Source organism: Cotesia typhae, unplaced genomic scaffold (assembly GCF_013202065.1).
Source record: "Cotesia typhae breed Kobodo isofemale line unplaced genomic scaffold, CoteBio_Ctyphae contig_20, whole genome shotgun sequence".
Lineage (NCBI taxonomy): Eukaryota > Metazoa > Arthropoda > Insecta > Hymenoptera > Braconidae > Cotesia > Cotesia typhae.
The window spans coordinates 6,057,793-6,081,419 of record NW_027423725.1 but is presented as its reverse complement, the minus strand read 5'-3'; the positions used below and the strand labels follow the sequence as shown (position 1 = coordinate 6,081,419).

The 23,627-nt window shown below is 34.0% G+C and overlaps 2 protein-coding genes across 4 annotated transcripts in view; one reads left to right on the top strand and one right to left on the bottom strand.

Annotated features, from left to right (window-relative positions):
• Syt7 (Synaptotagmin 7) overlaps window positions 1-23,627 on the bottom strand; it is a 335,513-nt gene that overhangs the window by 215,915 nt on the left and 95,971 nt on the right. The gene's annotated exons all lie outside the window — the stretch shown is intronic.
• Window positions 19,168-20,565, top strand: LOC141538172 (uncharacterized). Its single transcript, XM_074259524.1, has 2 exons — window positions 19,168-20,040; window positions 20,415-20,565. Exon 1 carries the CDS (start codon window positions 19,245-19,247, stop codon window positions 20,037-20,039), a length of 795 nt encoding a protein of 264 aa, XP_074115625.1. The 5' UTR covers window positions 19,168-19,244; the 3' UTR covers window position 20,040; window positions 20,415-20,565.

Genomic DNA, 23,627 nt, shown 5'->3' with positions numbered 1-23,627 from the left:
AGCATTTGTCATGAAAACACTCCAAAAGTGTGGAATTTTTATTATTTTATCATTCATCTCTTTATATCGATATCAGTCAGAACTCGATGTGGTAACTTTATCTGTTTTTTGGAAGAGGTTACCAGTTCATACCGACTTATTTTTTATGTGCATTTGTAACGGTGCGTACCGCTCGATTTGGCCCCTTAATTAAACAATAAACTGAACCATAAGATAACAAAATTGAAAGCTAATATTCACAACAAAAGGGCGCCACCAGGATTTTTAATCACGGTTTCTGGAACCGGTCCAGAGCAAAGAGCTTATCTTACAGGGAGAGAGAGTGAGGAAGGTGATCTGAAATAAATAAATTCTTAATCAACAATGTAACCGGTATTTATTAATAACAAAACAATGTAACAGGGTGTACACACTCATACTCACACTATAATCACTTAATCCTGACCCTCACGCTTTACGACTGTATTAATTACCTTACTTGGCAAATCATCAACAAGTAGAAATCGTTAAATACTCATACCCCTTAAGTAACTAACAGTCCTCTACTCGGTAAATCATCAACAAGTAGAGGATGTACACACTCTCTATCACACATAACCCGTACAAATTTTACACGCACTGATTTTAGCTTACTTTACATTTATTAGAATAATAAAAAGAATTAACAAAATTTAACTTCCAAAATTACTACATTGACTCTCAACTTAATTATTCAGTCGTCAGCTATTAAAATTACAGACCATCTTCAACTAACAATTTAATTCCCTCTAAAATCTGAATTAAATCCAACTTCTAAATTTATTCTAAATTAATCACGAGCTTAATACTCAACAATAAATGAAATTAAATTCTTGTAGAATTTCCTTGACAATTTTAACTAACGACTCCCAAACTTAATGATTCACGTTGCTAATTAAATTCTAAAGAATTTTCTCAAGATGATGAAATTAAAACTAATAAGATAAATTTTTCTAGAACTTAAGTTTAATATGAAAATAACCTCATAGAATTTTCGATTCAATCTTATATATAAAATTCTCGTGTCACAATGTTTGTTCCCGTACTCCTCCGAAACGGCTTGACCGATTCTCATGAAATTTTGTGAGCATATTGAGTAGGTCTGAGAATCGGCCAACATCTATTTTTCATCCCCCTAAATGTTAAGAGTAGTCCACCCCTAAATTTTATTTTTTATTTCTTAGACAAAATTTTTTGTTTTTATTTTTTTATGATACAGCATACAAAAATACGTGCAATCCTAAACTTTCACCCCTCTACGATCAACTCTGATTTTTGATTTGTTAACTAAAAAATTTAATTTTTCTGGCAAGTATTTTATTTTTATTTTGTCATGACTTAGAATAAAAAAAACTTCATTTTACTCTCAATTTTCACCCTTCTACAATCAACCGCTATTTTTTAATAGAATTTTATATTTTCTAACCCCGGTCAATAGCTGATCAATAGGGTTTCGTTTCACCAACTCCGCTTGGGAGGAGCATTATAGCAAGTTTCGTCGAGTGCAATTTTTCAAATACCTTTTAAAAGTAAACATGAAAACAAAATTATAAATTTATTTAAAAATTATTTAGGAAAAAAAATGAAATTTTCAAATATATAATTAATTTAATCAAACTTTTCATAAATATTGAAGGTACAGTATTACTGTGTCTGTGTTATGATCCAACATTAATAATACTTGATACATTTATAATCCACATTTTTAGAATTAAAATTAAATAATTCCGTGAAGCAGGAAAGAACAAAAGTTACGGTAATTATTACGTGATGCGTTCCAACATTTACGTCATAGGATAATTGGGAGGAAGGGATTGTGAAAGAAATTGGAAAGGACCTTCTGATGAATAAGAGCCTATAGAATATGCGATAAAAAATTCGGATACCTTGGACTGGGACCCGAACCCAGAACCTTCCGAGATGCCCTCATTAATCTAATATTTCTCGATGTACACACACAATACATTTATCATAAGTAGCAGACAGAGAAGGCGATTTTAGCAGCAAAAAATGTGGGCGTCAAGGAATTGAATCTCAAGATACAACAGTCATTGCCAGGTAACTTGGTAACATATAGATCCGTTGATGCAGTTTACGATGCCATTGAAACTGCACATTTTCCAACAGAGTTTTTTAAACTCATTGGATTTACCAGGCATACTACCGTATAATTTAGGACTCATACTAGGAGCTCCGATTATTTTGCTTCGTAATTTGAACTCACTACGGCTGTGCAATGGCACGCGATTAGCCGTTAAAAAATTAGTGAACGTCATCGAAACCATTATTTTAAATGGCAAATGCCGGGGTGGAGGTATATTACTTCGACGAATCCCTATTATACTCACAGATGTGTCAATTCAATTGAAACGCATTTAGTTCCCCATTAGATTGGCATTTGCAATCACTATTAATAAGTCTCAAGGCCAAACAATGTCTGTTTATGGCTTAGTTTTGAGCACGTCATGTTTTTCACGAGGACAATTATACGTGGCGTGCTCTCGAATGGACAAATCATCCAGTTTGTTTGTGTGAGCTAAAGATGGAATGACAAAAAAAATTGTATACTCCATTGCACAAAAAAAAATTAATATTGTTGACTAATAGTTTCAGAATTCGTTGTATATACAATTTAAAAAAAAAGTTACAACAAATTAAAAAAAGACCATTCGGCAGCCAAAATGGGAGTAGATTACTTAAATAACAAAGACAAAGTTTTTGCAAGATAATATTGATCATAATATATAACTTCTGTTAAAATAAAATAATGACATCAAAACAAATGCAAAAGTGAAATTTCATGAGATCTGTCTGAGAATGTAGGAAATTTTTGGTCTAGTCTGATAGTGAGGTATGGAAATTAAAGTTTATTTAATGAGCTTTGAGGTGCAATTTACAAAAATTTTACAAATCATCGCATTCAGAAGTCATTTCGCGATGAAACAGTGAAAGTTCCAAATTTTGAGGAATTAGAAGAATTCAAATTTCTGTCATTTATAAACTATTTAATCTAAAAAAATATACAGGGTGATTCAGAATGACCTTCACAGCGGAAAACTGTAGATAGAGGAGACGATTCTAAGAATAAAGTTCCTTAGTCTCTTTTCGATATTCTCAATAGTTTTTGAGTTATTCAAAATGTAAATTGGGTATTTGCATGATTTTGATATTCATAAACTTTTGATATTTTTACATTCTATATAATTTTTTAAAATTTTTGGAAGAAAAATTTTTCGATTTTGTTCTTAAAAATTTAAATAATTTAATAAATAAAAGTGGTCCTAAATTACATAAAAGTCACGTGATGTGATTGGTGTGACGTCATTGTGCTGTTTGTAGCGCATATATTTGAATGAGCATTTAAGTCATGTATAATATTTTACATTGCTAAAAAACTTAAAGTTAAGTTTTTTTCAATTTTAAGTTTTATACATCCTATTTTTAATGCTAGATTTTGTTGAAAATAATTTAAAGTGAAATAAATTTTTGTGAAATGTTTTTTTAAATTTAAAGTGAATGTGTTTGGAGGTTATGAACATGTCAATGTTGTTATACTAAGACTTTTGAGAAGCATCAGTTCAACAGTGTAGTTTGTGATTATCAACGAATTAATAAAAATGCCTCGGCGAAAAGTGGATCCTGGTTTTAGTGAAGCACGGTCTGATAATTTACCGCGAGTTGATGCATTCATGGTTGCAACTTATCTCGCTACAAACTCTGATTTTGTATCAGCAGAAATAAAAGGAGCAAAAGCTAGCATGTTCGTATATTTTAATACAGCTGTTTATTTAGATATTAGTTATAAATAAATCGGTGCTTTTTTATCAACAAGTTCATAAAGTATTCATTAGCTGTTACATAAATAATATTTATTTTAATATTTTGAATTATAGATCTGGGAGAAAGTCATATGGAGATGCAGCCATTCAATATGTACAAATTAAGCTTCAGGGACCTGAATGTACTCTCAATTGTCTTATTTGTCCTGAACACAGAGTACATAATAAATCATATAGAGTGACTGTAGTTATAAATATTGTTGATGAAGAAATTTTATTGATTCAGTGTCATGATTGCGCCGCATCGTCAGGTAAATAAAATAATTTAACAATATTCAAGTAATTGCGGTTATTGTTTGTTTCATAATTTCCTGCATAAACATTCATATCTAATACACACGTTATATAATATGCTAAAATAAATATTTTGATAATATTATAACCAATAATCACTTCTTGTTATACCTTTTTTAGGTGGATGTAAGCACTCAATCGCGTTTTTAATGTGGCTACACAGACGATCGGAAGAACCATCTCCAACTGATGTTGAATGTTACTGACGTAAATCAGTTTTATCTCAAGTTGGGTCAGCAATCAAATTCATTCGTGTGACAGATTTTGATTCTGAGACAAATATTACTGCTGTACCTAAGTCGTTCAATACTTTGCAAGAATTTGTCAATAGAACAAAACAAAAATACGTACAGAGCCAAATCTTGAAGTATTTCAACTCTGAGAATACTGAAAAAAGCCTCTCAATATACAATTTATTAGTGGACTTTATTAATTTAGGAGGAACATTATGCGATAATGTTATACAATTTAGTGCAAATCGAATGTCTCCTGACTTGTGTGATAATATAGAAAAGGAAACTCAAAACCAAGCAGATTGTGATCTTTGGTTTTCATTGCGGTATGGACGAATAACAGCGTCGAAAGCTTATGAAGCATCCCGCTGTAATACACCTAATGGAACGTTAGTAGAGTTGCTAGTTGGAGGTCAAAAACTACGCAATACAAAAGCTATGGAACGAGGTAAAGAGCTGGAAGCTACCGTTTTACAACAAGTTGAGCAGAAGTTGAAGAGTAAATTCCAAAAGTGTGGTTTATTCTTATCCCAAAATCACCCGTACTTAGGAGTTTCTCCAGATGCAATAGATGACGAATTCGTGGTAGAAATTAAATGCCCGAAGTCTCAAAAAAGCTTTCGCACTTATATTGACACTGACAATTACAATAAAATTGAAATGAAATATTTTATTCAAATGCAGATGCAAATGCTTTTCACAGGAAGAAAAAAAAGCAATGTTTATCGTAGCAGACCTAACTTTTGAAGAAACACGGCAATTCAAATATATTATTATCGATTATGATTCACAAGTAGTTGAAAAATTACTAAAAGACCTAAGTAAATTTTGGAAAAATTGTATTTTCAAGCGTTTATTTAATTCATTGAAATAAATTAAATTATTTAATAAAAAAAAAATACAAAAATTGAATTCTTAATATAAATATTACATTTTTATTGAACAACAACTTTTAAAACTTATGTTTTTTTGATCAATGGTCCTTGTAGATTAGTTAAAGCTGCGGCGATTGTCATTATATTATCCATCTGTGGAATAAGTTTAATATTTATACATGAATGAGGTTCGCAAATTTCAAATTCTCATATTCTTCTTATTAATCTTTCAATGTGAATACAGAGACTCGCGATTCGTTTTGTTGCTAACACTTCATCATGACTTGGTTGCTTCTCAGAACTTACTGTTGGTGGTCTAATTAATGTACATTTTTTTTCAACTACAAAATTTTCTATGTGTTTGAAGCCTCTATCAGCCAGTATAGCAGCGCCTGGTTTTAAACAATCCAAATATCCAGATTGAGAAACTATTTCAGCATCCGATGTTCTACCACCGAATCCAGGTGAAATAAAGTTAACTATGCCATCAAGTGTACAAGAAATTAAATATTTGACCGTATTGCATTTTTTGTATTCAGACCAGGTTAATGATTGTTTAACAGGATCTGTTGACTTTTCAATTTCAATTTCTAAACAATCAATGATTGATTCTACTACTGCATAACGGCTTCGGAAATTTATTGGCAACTGAAGTTTAATTCTTGCTGATGAAGGCCATAAAGTCTTTTAGATATTCTGCCATGACTGGCAAAGTCTTAGTAAAGATACGACTTATATTATAAGTGGACATTTCAAAATCATCAGCTAAAATCGCAAAACTCTCATTCAATCTTATTTTTTTTAACGTAATAAATATATCAATGTCACTTAAATTAGCCATACGTAAAATATCGATAATATCCATGCAATCACTTGGAATCCCGATGTATTTACGAGGTGACAGCCGAATTCTTTCAAATGTTTGCTTTAAATTACGCTTCTGAAATTCTTCTTGTTGAAATGCATTTTTCCACTCATTTTCTGTACTCCCATTTGATGTTAAAAAATTATCTGATGAAGTAGGGAATGAACTAGCCGTTGTGTTAGAAGATAAATTCGTAGTATTAGGTGAAGGATTCAATAATTGATCATTATTAGCTGGTTGAGAAATAAAATTATGCGTATTTATATCATCAGCCAACTGCTCAATTGGAGATGATGAACGATCTTTAGTCACAGGTTTACATTGAACTTTTACACTTCTGTATGAACTCCTTATTTTTACTTGGACACCAACATGGAGTTTTTGACCTCCAGTGGCAGGGGGATCGTCACAAACATTGGATTTATTCTTTTGAAAATCTTCTGGTATATTGAAATTTGATAGGTCAGAATGTAAATCGTCCATTATACCTCCTAAGTTTTGATCCAGCCGTAACTTGGTAATATTTAGATCCATTGCTTCAGTACCTACTTTATCAACTTTCATTGAAGGAGCTTGAGGATTCTCTCTACTTCCATCACCCATGCTTAATGATTTTGATTGCTCAATAAATTTATGAGGTATAACATTATTCCTCATACGTTTGTTACCACCAACCATTGTCCATTCCAGCCAATTTTCTAAATCCACTTTGAGCTAAAATGAATAAAATTCAACATCAATTCATACAATGAGACGAAAATCACAAATTTAGGTTATGATTTTATGTAAACATTAAAATAAATTTTTAATAAATACTTACGTCAAAATGATCTTCACAATAATAAAGCCGAGTTGATAATGAATAATGAGTTTTATTTCCACATGCATCTAACCAATTTTTCCGTTTAACAGAATTTAATGAAACATTTATAAAAATTTTTTGTGGTGTCGATTTACCAGTATTTCTACACGTTGGAACTATACACCAATAAAACTCATTTTTTGACGACATTTCGAGTAATTAAATAATTTTATTTTATTTAAACAGGTTATTTTATTATAAACAACACAACCAGATCTTTTTTTAATCAATCACAATTAACACAACAATTGTTTACACCTGCCACGTGTTTACAAGAGATTGGCGCTTAAAATTTCAAATGAAATAAGCACTATGACGTCACATACACGAGATGGAGCTACTTATTAATTTAAATATCTGCTTTTTTTATTTATTAAATTATTTAAATTTTTAAGAACAAAATCGAAAAATTTTTTTTCCAAAAATTTAAAAAAATTATATAGAATTTAACCAAAATTATTAATAATAATTATTATAAATAACCATTGTTATTATTATTTACAAAAATAATAACAGTTATTATTATTATTATTATTATTATTATTATTTGTTAGGATATTAGGTCAGGTGAAGGGTTATTATCAATAACAATAACACTGAATGTTTATTTAAATAATGTGACTCGTAATATATTATTTAACTCTTATACATAAGTACGTGATACGTAAAGGGCAAGCGTCCAAGCTCAAGTGCGGACTCGAGGCCCCGAGAGCGCTCGCATGCGCGCGCAACTCCCCTCCATCTCTCCCCGCTCCACGTCCTGACAAAGCCTCTCTCACACTCCCTCCCTTTGTCAGATCCTCTAAATCTCTTATGGTTTGCCTGTAACAAGATTACAAATAAATTATGTTAATTTAGCTTACTAGTTTATTTCTAAGGTATCGATGACTCTCTAAGGCTAATGGTTTCGTCATAATGTCCGCTATGTTCTCTTTAGTGGCTACCCAGTATACTCTTACTCTATTTTGCTCGACACACTCCTTGATAAAGTCTCCATGAGTGTTTGCCATGTGTTTTCGGCTTCCACTCTTTTCTCGCTCTAACAAACTCTTATTAATTTCCTCTAAATTATCGTCAAACATTTTTAACTTGTGACTTCCGTCCTTTTTGGTGCAGTCTCCTGCAGAATGGTTATCACACCAAACTGTTGCTGGGAACAGTGTCTTGCCAATTATGAATCTCGTGGCCTTCTCTAAGGATATAATTTGTTGACAGGCATCGCTCATTGCCAAGTATTCAGCTTGGCATGTGGATAGTGTCACATAGCTCTGTTTATGACTTCTCCAGGCGATTATATCTCCAAATACTCTAATTACATAGCCTCCTGTTGATATTGACCCCTCGTTGTCTCGAAAGCTCGCGTCAGTGAACGCCTCTAAAGTTTCTGTTTTACCCGTGAATTTCAAACCCAATTCTGAAGTCCCTCTTAAGTATCTCAATATTCTCTTTACGTCTAACCAATCACTCTCTGTCGGCTCTGTTTGCTTTCTGGCTAGGTAGTTCACTGCGAATGAGATATCTGGTCTGGTTCCATTTGCTAGGTACATCAGGCTTCCGATGGCTTCTCTAAACGGTACTCTTTTAATTTCTCCACTCTTAAATGAATTCTCTGTTTTTATTTCCTCTAATTTTCTTCTCTTCCTTTGATTCTCTACTTGTCTCGTGACCATTGGTGTACTTTGTGGTTTGGACTCTTTCATATTGAATTTCTCTAAAATACTTTCAATATATCTCTCTTGTTTAATCGTCATATATCCCTCTTTTCTATCTCTATGAATTTGCATCCCCAGAAAACTCTTTGGTTCTCCTAGATCTTTCATCTCAAATGCACTGTTAAGATGACTCTTAATTTCCTCTAATTTTTCCTCGCTGTTACTGGCTGCCAATATATCATCTACGTATAGTACTATTAGTGCCATTACTCCATCTTTCCTCCATGTATAAAGGCATGGCTCATGCAAGTCATTCTCGAACCCAAGTTCCTTGATCTTTTCGGTGAATATCTTGTTTCACTTCTTTGGGCTTATTTTCAAACCATATAGTGACTTCTCTAACTTGCATACCATAGTCTTTCTCGTGTGTTCGTCGACCTCTAGACCCTCTGGAATCTCCATATATATTTCCTCTTCCAGTATTCCGTTTAAGAACGCTGTCTTTACATCTAACTGACACGAAAATAAGTGGAACTTATTAATAATTGCCAGCACTGCTCTAATTAATGGTAGCTTTGATACAGGCGCATATGTCTCTTTGAGATCGTATTTATTTTTGTCTTTAAATCCTCTAATCACATCAGATTCTAGTTTTCTTTTGAATACCCATTTCGAATCTATGATGTTCGCTCTTTTCCCTTGTTGTTGAATTTCTGCTCTACTTACTAATCTCCAAACTTCATTCTTGTTCATTGATTCAATCTCGTCTCTAATGGCTCCTGTCCATGATACTCTTTCTCGTGTTCTCATTGCTTCAGCATAACTTGCTGGATCTTCATTTAGTGATGCCATAAGGCAGTGTATCTCTTCATCTTCATCTCTAATTTTCTCGTTTGTTTGATCTTTTGGAGTGTCTTTGTCTTTCGTGAAGCTTATGTCCTCTACTGGCTTGTAGATATAATTTATTTTACTCGTATCGTCTAATTTTAATTTTCTCTTGCTCTGACTTCTGGTGCATGATTTATTTGTTTCAATTTGACTCTTTTTATTCTCTATTTTCTCTAGTGTTTTGACTTTCTTGCTCGGTCTACCTCTTTTCTTTGGTTCAGACTTCGCAATCTCTTTTTCAATATTAATCTTTTTCTCTAATTCTCTCTGCGAATTCCATTCAATCGAATTCTCTTCTTTTGAATTTTCTCTAGTTTCTTCTAAATGCTGGTTTTTGTATACATATTTGTATACAATTTTCTCATTGAATTTTACATGCCTCGACTCTAGAAATTTTCTCGTGCTTGGATGCCATAGTAGGTATCCAACTGGTTTATATCCAACCAGGACCGCTCTAAGTGCTCGTTCAGTAAATTTGGATTCTGGCTTCGGGATTTTTATGTATCCAATGCAACCAAATCTTTTTATCTGGTCAAAGTGGCAGCTTGCGTTTGGTGCAAACTTCACCAGAGGAACCTGATATTCAATTGACTTGTGTGGAGTCCTGTTGTATGCATACACTGCTGCATCCACTGCTAACTCCCACATAGTCGATGGTAGTCCTGAATCAAGCATATATGCTCTTACTTTTCTCTGAATTGTCGCATTGAATCTCTCAGACACGCCGTTATGTTCAGGTGTGTTCGGAGATGCGAGCTCTGCCTCTATCTTCTCTCTCTTCAGTACCTCTAAGAATTTGCCTCCAGTGAATTCCGTGCCCTGGTCTGATCGTAGATAACACGCTTTCTCATTTTTACCTAGTAAGTTCCGAGTTGATACCAGACACTTCTCTAATGTGTCGCCGGATTCCTCTTTTGACTTTACTGAATATGCTCTTGCAAGTCTCGAAAAGTCATCTATGTAGACAATGATGAATCTCTTTTGTCCAGGGTACGACAATGGTTTTATTGGTCCCATTGTATCCGTGTGGATTCTCTGAAGTTGTTTCTCTGCTCTAGCTCTTGTCTCTTTAAATGGCAATTTTTGCATTTTTGCCATGGTACATATTTCACAATCTTTGATTGTTTGATCAAATTTTACTTTCTCCAATTTTTTATTAATACTCTGAAGCTTTTTTTTAAGTAATTTATTGACGCATGACCCAGTCTGACATGCCATAACATGGCTTCATTGATCTTCTCAGATTCACGTTTATCTTTCTCTGATATATTTGTTGAAATCATTTCTTCTATATTTTGTATGGACTCGATGTTGTCGACCTTGACTGTTTCTCTTGTTACTAAGCTGGAATCCCAGTTCTCTATGTTTTCTATTTTACTCTCTGTGTCTGGCCTCTTTGACTCTGAACTCTTTAAATCTTCTTCTCTAAATGATGACGTGCTGCTCTCTTTCTCCCTCCCAATCGCAGAATCTTTCAGTTTCTTTTCACTCTCTACTCCCTCGCACTCTAATGATTTTTTGTCTTGAATGATTCTTTGCGATTGCCCTTTAATCTCATCATCTTTCATCATTATAGCTCTACAGCAGTAAACATCATATTCTATATTTTCGTCTGGCTTTTTGTTTAAAGTAGCCCCCGAGTCGGCTATGAACGTAATACATTTCTCGTTTTGACTCTTACCTCCATCATCTTCCTCTTCCCCTCTTACTCTCCTAAGGCTTTCCTTTCCATGTTGATCTCTGTTATTGTTAACGATTTTATAATTATTGTAATTACTCTTAGTGTTTTTGGTACTCTTATTATTTTTATTACTCTTAACCCCTTTCTGTTCATTTTTCTCTAGTCCTCTACCTCTATACTGATTTTTATTATATTCAGTTTTATCATGCTTTTTAAAATCTTTGCCTCTAAAAGTATTACCTTTGCGTTTCCTGAAACGATCAGGATACTTCTCGTGATCACTGGCTTTGTGGTCCGTTATTTTCTTGCATTTGTAGCAATCCCACATGCTCTTTTCTTTCCAAGGGCACTGTTGTTCCCAGTGTCCAGATCCCGAACATCTATGACACCTGTCTTCTCTGCCTTGGCTCCCTGAGTTGACTCTATTTGCTTTGATGTTTGGATCATCTTGCTCGTTCTTCCTCTCGGCTTCCAGCTGTGAAATAAACGATTTAATTTCTTCTAGTGTCATTTCTTTTGAATTTGTTCTCTTAATCAAATCCGCGTCTCTTAATTGTGGGATTACTGGAGTCACTGCTTGGTAGAAAGCTGATCTCATCTTCTGTTTTGTTAATTCTACGCCCTCGCCACAGGTCTCGTACTCTCTAACTATCGCGTCAAATCTCTCACAAAACTCGTTTACTGACTCATCTTTATTCATTTTTAACCCGTACAATTTTTTTCGAACTGACGTTGCTGTGACATTAGATTCATCTCTTCTTTGCCCAATTAATTTTTTCAAAATTTCTTTGGGCTCGGTGATATTCAAAATTCTCTTGTGGTAGTACTCGTCAATGTGATTTATTATTATGTCTCTAACAAGAATTTTTCTCTTTTCTATTACTGTCTCTGATAAATTTTTGTTACTCGACGCGTTTGACTCTAATACTTCTAATAAATCGTGACTCATTAACTCGGATTTTAAATAATCGTACCAGATATCGAAATTGACTTTTTGCGTCAACTTATAATCTCTCTTAATGTTAATTTTCGCGCTCAACTCTTTTTCCTCTATGCTTTTCCTCATTAACTCTAACTCTTTATTGACTCTTTCTTGACCTTCATCGAATTTCGCCTTTTTACTATTTTCATCTCCCATTTCCGCATTTTCAAGTGGTCTCTTTTGACTAGAATGAACAGAAATTGGTGTTACCTCTGATTTATTAGCTCGATCTCTCTTTGTCTCTAACTCTTTGTCCGTGAAGTTGCACAGCATTTGCACCATCTTCATACTCTCCTTCATCGGGTCGTTCAGCTTGTCGGTGGTTCTCTCCATTGCTGTAGCACATGCCAACATGGCATTTGTTGGCTTGTTCACCATTACAAGGTGATTTGCAAAGCTCTCTTTCATCAATGGTTCCACTACAACGTTTCCGATGATTTTGGGCTTTGTTCCCACAGTAGACTGCTCCTCAACCTCTGTCTTGTCCTCGACTCCATTCTCGTTGTTATTCTCTTTGTTATTCTCTTTCATATTCTCTTTGGTATCTGTAAAATTAAACTCAATTAGTGTCTGGATATTTCTCTCTCTCATTCTCTAGTTGAGGCCTCCTCTAACTCTAAATAATATTGGGTATCTCTATTCTCTATTCTCTAAGTTCTTTTAACCAATATTATCAACATCTAAACTCTTACATTTTACAGATTTACTCTACTTACGAATAATTGATGGTCGGAAATTAATTGTATAAAGATAACTTACTTTTTTCGTGTGTCTCATTTATTTCTCTAGTGTTTTCCAGTTTTTCTGGACTCTCATCTCTCTTTTGCTCGTGGATATCCGCTACGGTCTCGATCTTGTTTAGGTCTTCTTCCTTTGTTTCCTCTTTCTCTTTCTTTTCAGAAGAACTTTTGGCTCGTTCCATCTCTTCTCTTTCCTTTTTAGCTTTCATTTTTTCCTCTTGACTTATTTTACTCATCTTATAGAAGTAGCGAATAGCCTGTACTTCATCTGTCTCTTGTTCCTCGTCATGAATCTCTTTGAGGTTATCTTTAGTTTCCTCCTCCATCTTATTTCAGGCTTTTGAAACAAATGAAATTTTATTTATTCTATAAATTATTTTTACTTAATAATCTATAGTTTTATATTTAACTCTATTCTCTTTAAAATCTCTTTTACTCTAACACCTGACACTTATTTATTATTTGTTTCGTGCTTCTGAATCATAGTATCTGTACAACAGCTTACTCTGATCCGAAACTGGACTGAGAGTCTCCACGCAATGCCACCTCGGACTCGCACACCTATTACAGGGCATTTTTCCACGCACGGCAATGGAAACTTCCCCGTAGTCGGTTGATCACGCACGAGTACCGGGACACATACGCAGATTCTTCACTGTCCCTAGCTAACGATTTGACGACACCGCACAGCAAGTGTCGTCTTATCGTCGCCCTGAAATATTTCATTTGTATTTTCATAGCAAATGGTTAAGATCGAAAAAAATATTTCTTTTAATTTACTCTTACATTTACATCGATACATATGCATACTCACATACATATATATAGTTACAACACTATACATACATATACTCATTTTATTTATTTTATTTTCTTCAGTTAGAAAATAAAATACTCTTCAGTTCTTGGAATTGCTCGGTACACGCTCGGCTTCGACGGGCCTCGACAGGCTCGAGCCGGCTTTTCCGCTGCTTGCGATCGTCCGCGCTCTCACCATGCCGGGTCCGCCGCGCCTGCACTGAGCGTTCTTATGTTCATCTTTTTCATACGTATATATACGTCTCTACATTACACATCTATTTTCTCTAATTCATCTAATTATTACATGTAAATGATTTGTAATTGATCTCTAATGTTTAACTCTAGTTGAATTATTTTCACCTGACTTGTAATTGTAAATTGAAGCTTACCTTTGTTTTTCCTGTACTTCTCTAACTCAAAGACTCTTTTGTTTTCAACAGAAAAACTCACTATTTCACTTTGATGAATGTTTATCAGATTACAGCGCAGTTAAGCGTGCACTAGGACCGATAACCTGTTAGGATATTAGGTCAGGTGAAGGGTTATTATCAATAACAATAACACTGAATGTTTATTTAAATAATGTGACTCGTAATATATTATTTAACTCTTATACATAAGTACGTGATACGTAAAGGGCAAGCGTCCAAGCTCAAGTGCGGACTCGAGGCCCCGAGAGCGCTCGCATGCGCGCGCAACTCCCCTCCATCTCTCCCCGCTCCACGTCCTGACAAAGCCTCTCTCACATTATTATTATTATTATTATTATTATTATTATTATTATTATTATTATTATTAGTATAGCAACATAAAAAAAAATGTTTGAGAAAAAAAAAATTGATTGGGCGAGGACTCGATCTCAAAAGTTTCGCCGACGTAAGCTTTCACTTACGCCGCGTAGCCATCAGACGTTGTATCGGATAAAAGTAAGAATTAATATAAAAACTGCGTTTGGGAATTTCCAGTTACCATAATTATTATTATTATTATTATTATTATTATTATTATTGTTATTTAATAATAAATTATTATTATTAATAACAGCGTAAAAAATTGATATTAATTTTTTTAAGAAAAAAAATTTTGTATTTTAATTTTTATTGATAAAAAAAAATTTATTTTTTATATTAAAAAAAAAATTAAACTTACATGTTTTTAACAAAAAAACATTATTTATTTATTTTAATAAAAATTAAAACATTATTTTTCCCGCTGTATGTTTCGGCTGAAATCGGATTCTTAGAATTTCATACGAACAGAGAGTTACTGTTGTGTGAGTTATTCCTCTGTTTCGTGTGGCAGGAGGTTTATTCCCCTCGATTCGTTCGACTTTCTCGGATTCCTTCGGCTCCGCTCGGTTTTCCGACTCACAGACACGCATCGCTTGCTTGCGTCCGAGGTGCGCGCGACGCCAAAGAGGGGGTAAAAAAATCGCACGATCTGGCCACACTGTTAGCGATGTCCTGAGCGAGACCGAGCAAGCAAAATCAGAGATTTTTCAATAATTATTTTATGTATAGTCTATATCTATATTTTTGTCTGTTCGAAATAGCTATTATTTCAGTAAGACAATTTTATTAGTTATAAAAATTTTTTTTCATTCTTGGTTGAAGTTTATATATTTAAAAACACGTAATTTATTTTGTCGATTCTCCGGAAGTTATATTTTTAACATTTGCATCATCTTAAGTCGATAATGTTTTCTGTGAAAAAGAAATGATAAAAAAAAATATACAAATACGTTCTAGGTTGTAATTGCATGTTTTGTTTTTTTTCTGTGAGAAATCGAACTTTTCAAATTAAATAAATATCGTTTAACTTGAAGTCTGCTGTGGCAGTAGTGCTAAACTTATTTATTATTCTTTTTTATTTTTTTTAATTCCTAAAGCTTGTCTGTGATTGGTCAATTCACATTTTGAATAACTCAAAAACTATTGAGAATATCGAGAAGAGACTAAGGAACTTTATTCTTAGAATCGTCTCTTCTATCTACAGTTTTCGGCTGTGAAGGTCATTCTGAATCACCCTGTATAAATATGCGAATTAAAGATTGTTTAATAAGCTTTCAGATGTAATTTACAGGAACTCGAGAGGATAACGTTGTTATGTCCACCCCAAAATTTTTCCGTAAATTTAAATCACCCGCGCAGATGGAAGACTTCTCCATGCGCGAAAGCCACAATAAAATATAAGCTACGCGACTGCTGGTTGACTAGCGGGGACTTCTGCAATCTCAGCACCGCGAGTATTTAAAAAGGCGATCAACAGACAACGCCTCGTCTTTGAGCAATTAATTCGACTTCCGCGTTTAATTGACGGACCCGTGCCTTGTAAAAGTCCCTTATCTTAATTTGCGCTGCACTTAAGACGAGTTCAGACTCGGTTCAACCGGCAGGCCACGTATTAGTTATAAAATACAATCCTAGAGAACCGGAATCTCAAAGTTCTAATTTGCTCTGCACTTAGGCGAAAATCCGGGCAGTAAGTTAAAATATCATTAAAAAGCTATATTTGCGCACTTTACCCTACGGGGGACTGGAGGACGTTAGCTCAATTACAATTACTAAAATTCATTAAATTAAATTACAAAAAAATCAAATTGTGAAAGTGTAAGTTTCGACGTTTATAAAAATAAATCTAGGTAAAAGTGAAATCCGTTTTAAATCAGTTCATTTCACAAGATAAGAAGCCCTTAGAATAAGCAGTCCAATCCCATCCTAATCCATCCGCTGCAAGGACCAACCACAGGGCCCAAGTCAGGAAAAGGCGCTAACAGCAGCCCCCAGAATCACGGATCCAGTAACAACTAAAATTCCTGCAGAGAGTAAGTACATCTATTCTCATAAAAATCCATCAGTCTCAAACGAAGGCGTGGTAAGTTCGTATCTCGAAAACGTCCCACATAAATAATTAAAACAACGGAATTAAAACCTCCGTTGCGTATTCTTTAAACTGTTAGTCCAAACCTCCACCGTTTACGCTACCGCTCTAAAAACGCCCTTGGACATGACAACGTGTTCAATTGTTATTACACGAAAATACGGTAAGAGTGAAAATTTTTGCGATTTTCAAAAATGTCTAAATTGCTATCATCCCTAAACTATTTAATTTGGAAAAATGAATAAGTAAGCAAACCAAAGCTTATTAAATAAGCTTTCAGATCCTATTCACACAAATTAAATAAAAAATCGCATTTAATTGTTATTGCACGCGAATACGGTCAAAGTGAAAATTTTATCGAGTTTCGAAAATTTTTGAATTGCTTTCATTAAATAACTAACCGGCAGATTTGGCTCAGCTTAGAACTTAACCTCAGAAATCGTCTTAAGAATGAGTATGTTGCGTTTTATTGAGATCCGCACTCATACACAACATACGCGTACACTTACAAAAAATAAGATATATTTTCATACACTAGAATAATTCATATGGCAAAACAACGTTTGCTGGGTCAGCTAGTAATTAAATAATAAACTTGTAACGGGGTAAAATTACCCTAAATCGATAAGTCACCGGATATCGATAACTATTCGACATAGCACTGGCGCGTCTCGATCTTCGGGCCTAAGGAGAGAATAGGAGGGAGTACTTTTGGGTTAAAATAGATGAGCCGTGCAGTGAAAAAGGGAGAAGTAGTGTGACCGCCAGACATAGTGCCACGGAAATCGAGAAGGACCGATCCCCGGAGTAGTGACGAGACGAAGGAAGTCAACTACAACTAGGACTTCATCCTCAATAAGAGAGTTAGATCATCACTTTATTCGTCAAGGTATCAATTATTACTCTGTGGGAAAGAAGTGGACCGCGGTTTACATAATACTCGGTTACTTCTCCTATTTAATTATTAATTGAATCGTTTAATCCCGAGATTAATAATCATTAATTAAATAATCGGCTTATACCCGAGAATCACTCAATCGATCTTGCGGGAAAATTTTAACAACTAGAAATTTATCAATTAATTAATTAACATCCGAAAAATTCGTTAAAATTATTGTTATAATTTTTATAATAATTAACTTAAGGGGGTATTCTGGTCTAGAAATTTCAAAAAATCGAAAATTTTTTTTTTTTATATTTTCAAAGTTTAACTATTTAAGGGGGATAGCCACTGTAAAATTTCGGAAAAAAAATTTTTTTTTTTTTTTCATTAAACTGAAGTTTATATATTCAAAATTATGTATTTCAAATTTTATAGAAAAATTCCGAATAGTTTTCGAGTTATAGTCATTTTTATAAGAGCGCGTCGATTGACCGTTTTACGCGCGGCGCTTCGACGAAAACGTCGCCTGCTCGCTCCGTCTTTGATTCGTACGGGTTGGCGATTGTTTTCCCTCACGATTGTCAACCGTTACAATTATTTGACTTTTAACGTATATTTTTTCGTATTGTTGAGATACTGTACCTCATAGTTTAGTTGTTTTGTATGAATACACACTCGTTCTTTAATTTATTGAGTTTCTTAGTGTACTCGTTATTGTTTACTTACTTATTTTTTTAAATCTTCTGATCTTTTTTTTTTGTTTATTTAACAAAAAAATTTGTTAAATAATGGATCGTAAACAAAGTAAAGTTATTAAAAACGAAAGAAAACTGCCAAACGACAGGAAAAAATTTAATCGACCGCTCAACAGATATGAAACTGAAAAAATACTGGCTCTCAACGACGTGATAGTGCTTCCAAGAGGAAATTATCACAAAAATCTGATTGTACAATTGATTCGAGTATTAGCTACAAAATTATAAATTTTTTTCGATATTTAATTTACTAAGTGGCTGTGTATCGTGTAAAAAGTGTGGTGGTGATGTAAACTTTACTGAGACAAGTATTCGAGGATTAGGTTTTAAACTAGTTGTGAATTGCAAAAATGTGATCCAGTTTTGATAAATTCATGTCCACTCATCAAGAATGCGTATGAAATTAATCGCCGTTTCATCTTTGCAATGCGGATAATTGGTATTGGGTTATCTGGAGCTGAAAGATTTTATGCTTTCATGGATTTACCACGACCAATGTTCCATAGCTTTTACGATCGTCTGGTCACACAAATCAGAAATGCAGCTAGAAACTGTTGTGATTTAGTGTTGAAAAAAGCTGCTAAAGAAGAAATCCAAGAAACCTGCAAGCATTTAAAATCCAATGACATTCCTGGAATTTCTGTCTCCGGTGACGGTAGTTGGAAGAAAAGAGGGTTTAAATCTTCATTTGGTATATCTTCTCTAATTGGTTACTTCACTGGCAAAATCGTAGATGTAAGTATGAAATCCAGTTATTGTAAGATGTGTGCGTTAATGAGCTCAAAAAAAGGAACAGCTGAATACCAATTTATGCAAGACCATGCTCTAGACTGTCCAATAAACCATGAAAATTCTTCTGGACAAATGGAGGTAGATGGAATAAAAGAGATGTTTATGCGATCAGAGTTATTACATAACGTTAAGTATGCAAACTATATAGGTGATGGTGACACTAAAACGTATAAAAATATTTGTGATGCTAAACCGTATGGGGACATGGTGAAGATAAAAAAAAAGGAATGTATTAATCACGTGCAAAAACGAATGGGCAGTCGACTAAGGGCTTTGAAGAAGCAACGAACTAACAAGAAGACAAAAACAGGAAAAGAAGAAAATACACAGAAAAGTTTAGGTGGGAAAGGTCGATTAACGGACAAAGCAATTAATGAATTTACAAAGTATTATGGTTTAGCAATCAGACGTCATTCTAATGATGTTGATGAGATGTATAATGCTATTTGGCAAACATTTTATCACAAGTTTTCATCACCCGAAGATCCGCAGCATTTTCTTTGTCCTGAAGGTGCAAATTCGTGGTGTCAATTTCAAAAAGCTGTGGCAACAAATACTTTGGACTCATTAGTTGAAAAACCACCACTTCCTGCAGATATTGCGGAAGCTTTAATACCGATTTATGAAGATCTATCGAATCCAGAGTTATTGGAACGATGTGTCGGTGGGTTTACACAAAATAATGATGAAAGCTTCAATGCATTAGTGTGGCAGCTCGCCCCAAAAACAAATTCTTCTTATTCCCTTATTGTTGAAATAGCTTTATATATTTCAACAATTACATTCAATGATGGGGCTCTAGCAACTCTGAAGATATTAGAGAATCTCGATGTTAAAGTAGGACCAACACTCTACTCATACTGCGCTGAGCGCGACGCTACTCGGGTTAAAGCTGCTGAAAGCCGCATGGAAACGGCCAGTAAAAAAATAAAAAAGTCAAGGTCAATACTAAAGATAAGGAGGAAGAACCCTCATATGGCCCAGGACTTGATAGTTTGATGTGAGTATGAATATTTTGTGAAAGACTAGATTTTAAAGTTGCGAGAATCTTCTTAAAACTTTACTCGCGTTTTTCTCAAAACGACTTTTTCAAACTTTCCGGTACTGTAACTTTCGTAAATATGAACCGATTCTCAATTTTTTTGTTTCCCCGTATTCGTCTACTTAGTGGCTATCGTCGCACGTAGGAGATTTTGAAAATTTTAATTTTTAAGATTTTTTAAGGCTGTTTGAGTCCAAAAAAATGAGGAAAAAAGACGAAAAAATTTTCAATATGGCGCCATTTTTTCTCAAATCAAAATTTTCAAAATCCCCTACGTGCGACGATAGCGACATTCCTATAGATTAAAATGCCGTTTGTTTTTTTTGTTTCAGATAATCCGTTTTTGAGTTACAGTACCGGCAATGGAGGGGGAAATTTTTTTGGTGCTCTACAAAAATGTTTATAACTTTGTGATAACAAAATATTTTTCAATAAAAATTTAGGAGAATTATCCTCAACATATACTTTATAAAACAAAAAAAACCCGATCCCCAAATTCCTTTATTATCCTAGTAAAAAAAATTCCCGAAAATTGCCTATTTTTTCCAGCGTCACAGTGGCTATCCCCCTTAAGAATATGTGTACAAGAGGATTTTTCAAAATTTAAATTATTTTCGGAGATATAAGTATTTTTCTGACCTGGCATCCAAACTTGTTCGGTCGCAACTAATCGAACAAAAGACATTAGGGATTCTCCGTCTACCTGAATCCCTATTCTGAGTAAAACCATTTGTTCCTCTATACAAATATATATATATATAGTTATACACATATATAGTTATATGAGAACCTGAGGTGACCCGTATCTGATACATTTAGTATTCACTTGCATCCAGCTGCTAACAGTTGAATTCTAACCTCTGAACCACGTGGACGTATGTGCTGTGAGTTAAATAATAGCAGTTAAAAATATTGTTTAAAAATAAAATGGATAGAAAATCTTCCGCGGAAAGGCGTACGCGTCCACATCGTCAGAAGAAAAGGCAATTTCACGGTAATCGATACACGGCACAAGAAGACACCAATTTTACAAGTGCATCAGCAGCAAAACTAAAAAAATCTAATGATGAAGAGGTGATCATTGAAAATAATTACGGCTACTGTGTATTGGAGTTTTTCACGGTTTTCTCGATGATTTCTTCTTTAGTTTTGTGGGCTCAATGTAAAAAAGAGATTAAATTTTCACGCACATCTTTTCGTGGATTAGGTTTTAAAATTTCATTACAATGTGGTTGCGATAGTGTTCAATATATACCATCATGTCCATTCGTCAACAAATCCTTTGAAGTAAACCGAAGAATTATTTTTGCTATGCGGCTTTTGGGAGTTGACAGGGAGGGAATAAATATCTTCTGCAGTATCATGGATATCTGTTAAGGATTATCAATCAGTACATACTACGCTTGCATCGAAAACATCCATTTGGCCGCATGTACAGTTTATAACCTCATTATTTCCAAAGCTGTGAATGAAGAAAAAGAGTTAATATCAGCTAGTGATCCTAATGCTTGTTCTACGGAGTTTACTGTTTCTGGCGATGGGACATGGAAAAAAAGGGGTTTTAAATCTCTATTTGGAGTAACTACACTTGTAGCAAAAATTGCAAGAAGGTTGTTGATACTGTTGTCAAATCTAGTTTCTGTCAAGGCTGTAATGTTTGGAAAAATAAAAAATATTCTGATATTGCTGCGTATAACGATTGATATGAAAGTCATGAAGAATTATGTACAATAAACCATAAAGGAAGTGCAGGCAAAATGGAAGTTGATGCTATTGTCGAAATGTTCTGTCGATCAAATGAAAATCACGGAGTGAAATATGCTAAATACATTGGAGATGGTGACACTAAAACATTCAAGGGTATTCTCGATATGGATCCTTACGATGGTAACCCATTTGTCCAAAAAAAAGAATGCGTAGGTCACGTCCAAAAAAGAATGGGTGCAAGGTTACGCAAAGCGAAAAAAGAAAATAGAGGGATTGGTGGAAAGGGTGAAGGCAAATTAACTGATAAAGTCATTAATAAATTGTCTTTATATTATGGCTTAGCGATTCGCCGGCACCCTGATTCTGTTGAGAATATGAAAAATGCAATTTGGGCTACTTACTATCATAGCAGTTCTACAAATGAAAATCCGCAACATATGTATTGCCCACCTGGTACGGACAGTTGGTGTTAGTGGCAAAAAGCTGCATCCGTACGTACATTAGAGGAGTTTGACCACGAGAATCCTCCTCTGTTTGATAACGTCTTGAAAGTAATAAAGCCAATTTACGAAAGCTTCTCATCAGAGGAATTATTGACCCGATGTTTAGGTTCAGAAACGCAGAATAATAATGAGTCTCTGAACTCTCTGATTTGGACTTTCGCTCCGAAACACATTCATTCTGGACTTCATATTATCGAGATAGCGACATTTATTAGCGTTTGTATTTTCAATGAAGGCTTTATTCCTATTTTAAAAATGATGGAGCTGATGGGAATAAAAATTGGACCAGAAGCTCATTCATTTGCTGGCAAACGCGACAACGCCCGGATTGACCGCTCCGAAACACGAGCATCCATCGCTTCAAAGGAGGCCAGAACGGCTCGATATAAAGAAAGAAATGAAGAAAATAGTTTCTTTGAAGTCGAGGAAGGTCCAATGTATGAGGCAGGATTGGCAGATTAAATCAATGTAAGTTTAAAATATCATTATATGACTTAGACTAGAAAAAACTTTACGCGAAACTTTAAACGCGTTTTTCTCAAAACTGTCTTTTTCGGAACGATGACCACGATTTTTCAGGTTCTACTGGACCGATTTACTTGGAATTTTTATAGAGTCTTCTTTATTGGCTTGTCTATGGTTGGAACTAGCCCTATCCCCAAATTTTTATTTTAACTATTTTTAAAAAATTCAAAACCGTCAGAAAAAGTGGTCGAAAAAAAAATTTTTTTTTAAACAGTCGCCATTTTGTGAAAAATTTTTTTTCAAACTTTTCCCTACTTCCGACCATTGCGACATTATTCTTGATTAATAATCTTTTTTTTTTTTAGTTCCAGATTATTAGGAGGGTTAAAATCATGGTCATAGTCACGTCGAAATTTTTAAAGAGCCCCCACTCCGTCAGCTTATAATTTTAAAAATTTTGTACTTTTTTTAGTTTTTAATTTTTTTTTGTATTCTTCTAATGTTAACAAACAACTAATAAAAAAATGTATAGTAAAAATATTAATTGTCTTTTTTTTACGACATTTCAAAAATTACCTGAAATTCATGTTTCTAGACCAGAATACCCCCTTAAGAAAAATTGAGTAATTTTGTCACTTGGAAAATAATCGACAAACTTTTATTCGTGGAATTTTGGTCGAGCGTCAGTACATTTTTGTGTCGCAGTAAATTCCAATACCCAAGGTCAACTATAACTAAGCTAGCAAATATTCTAGCAAATAAAATTGAATATTTCGACTTGTGTCGATTTTTTTATAATTGATAAAACTAGTAGATAATTATTAAGAATATTTTATTAAGAATTAATTACTGAAAATATTTTATATTGTA

Bases quoted from the DNA above. Each gene is read 5' to 3' on its own strand.
- LOC141538172 (XM_074259524.1), top strand. From the start codon at position 19,245: ATGGTGAAGATAAAAAAAAAGGAATGTATTAATCACGTGCAAAAACGA.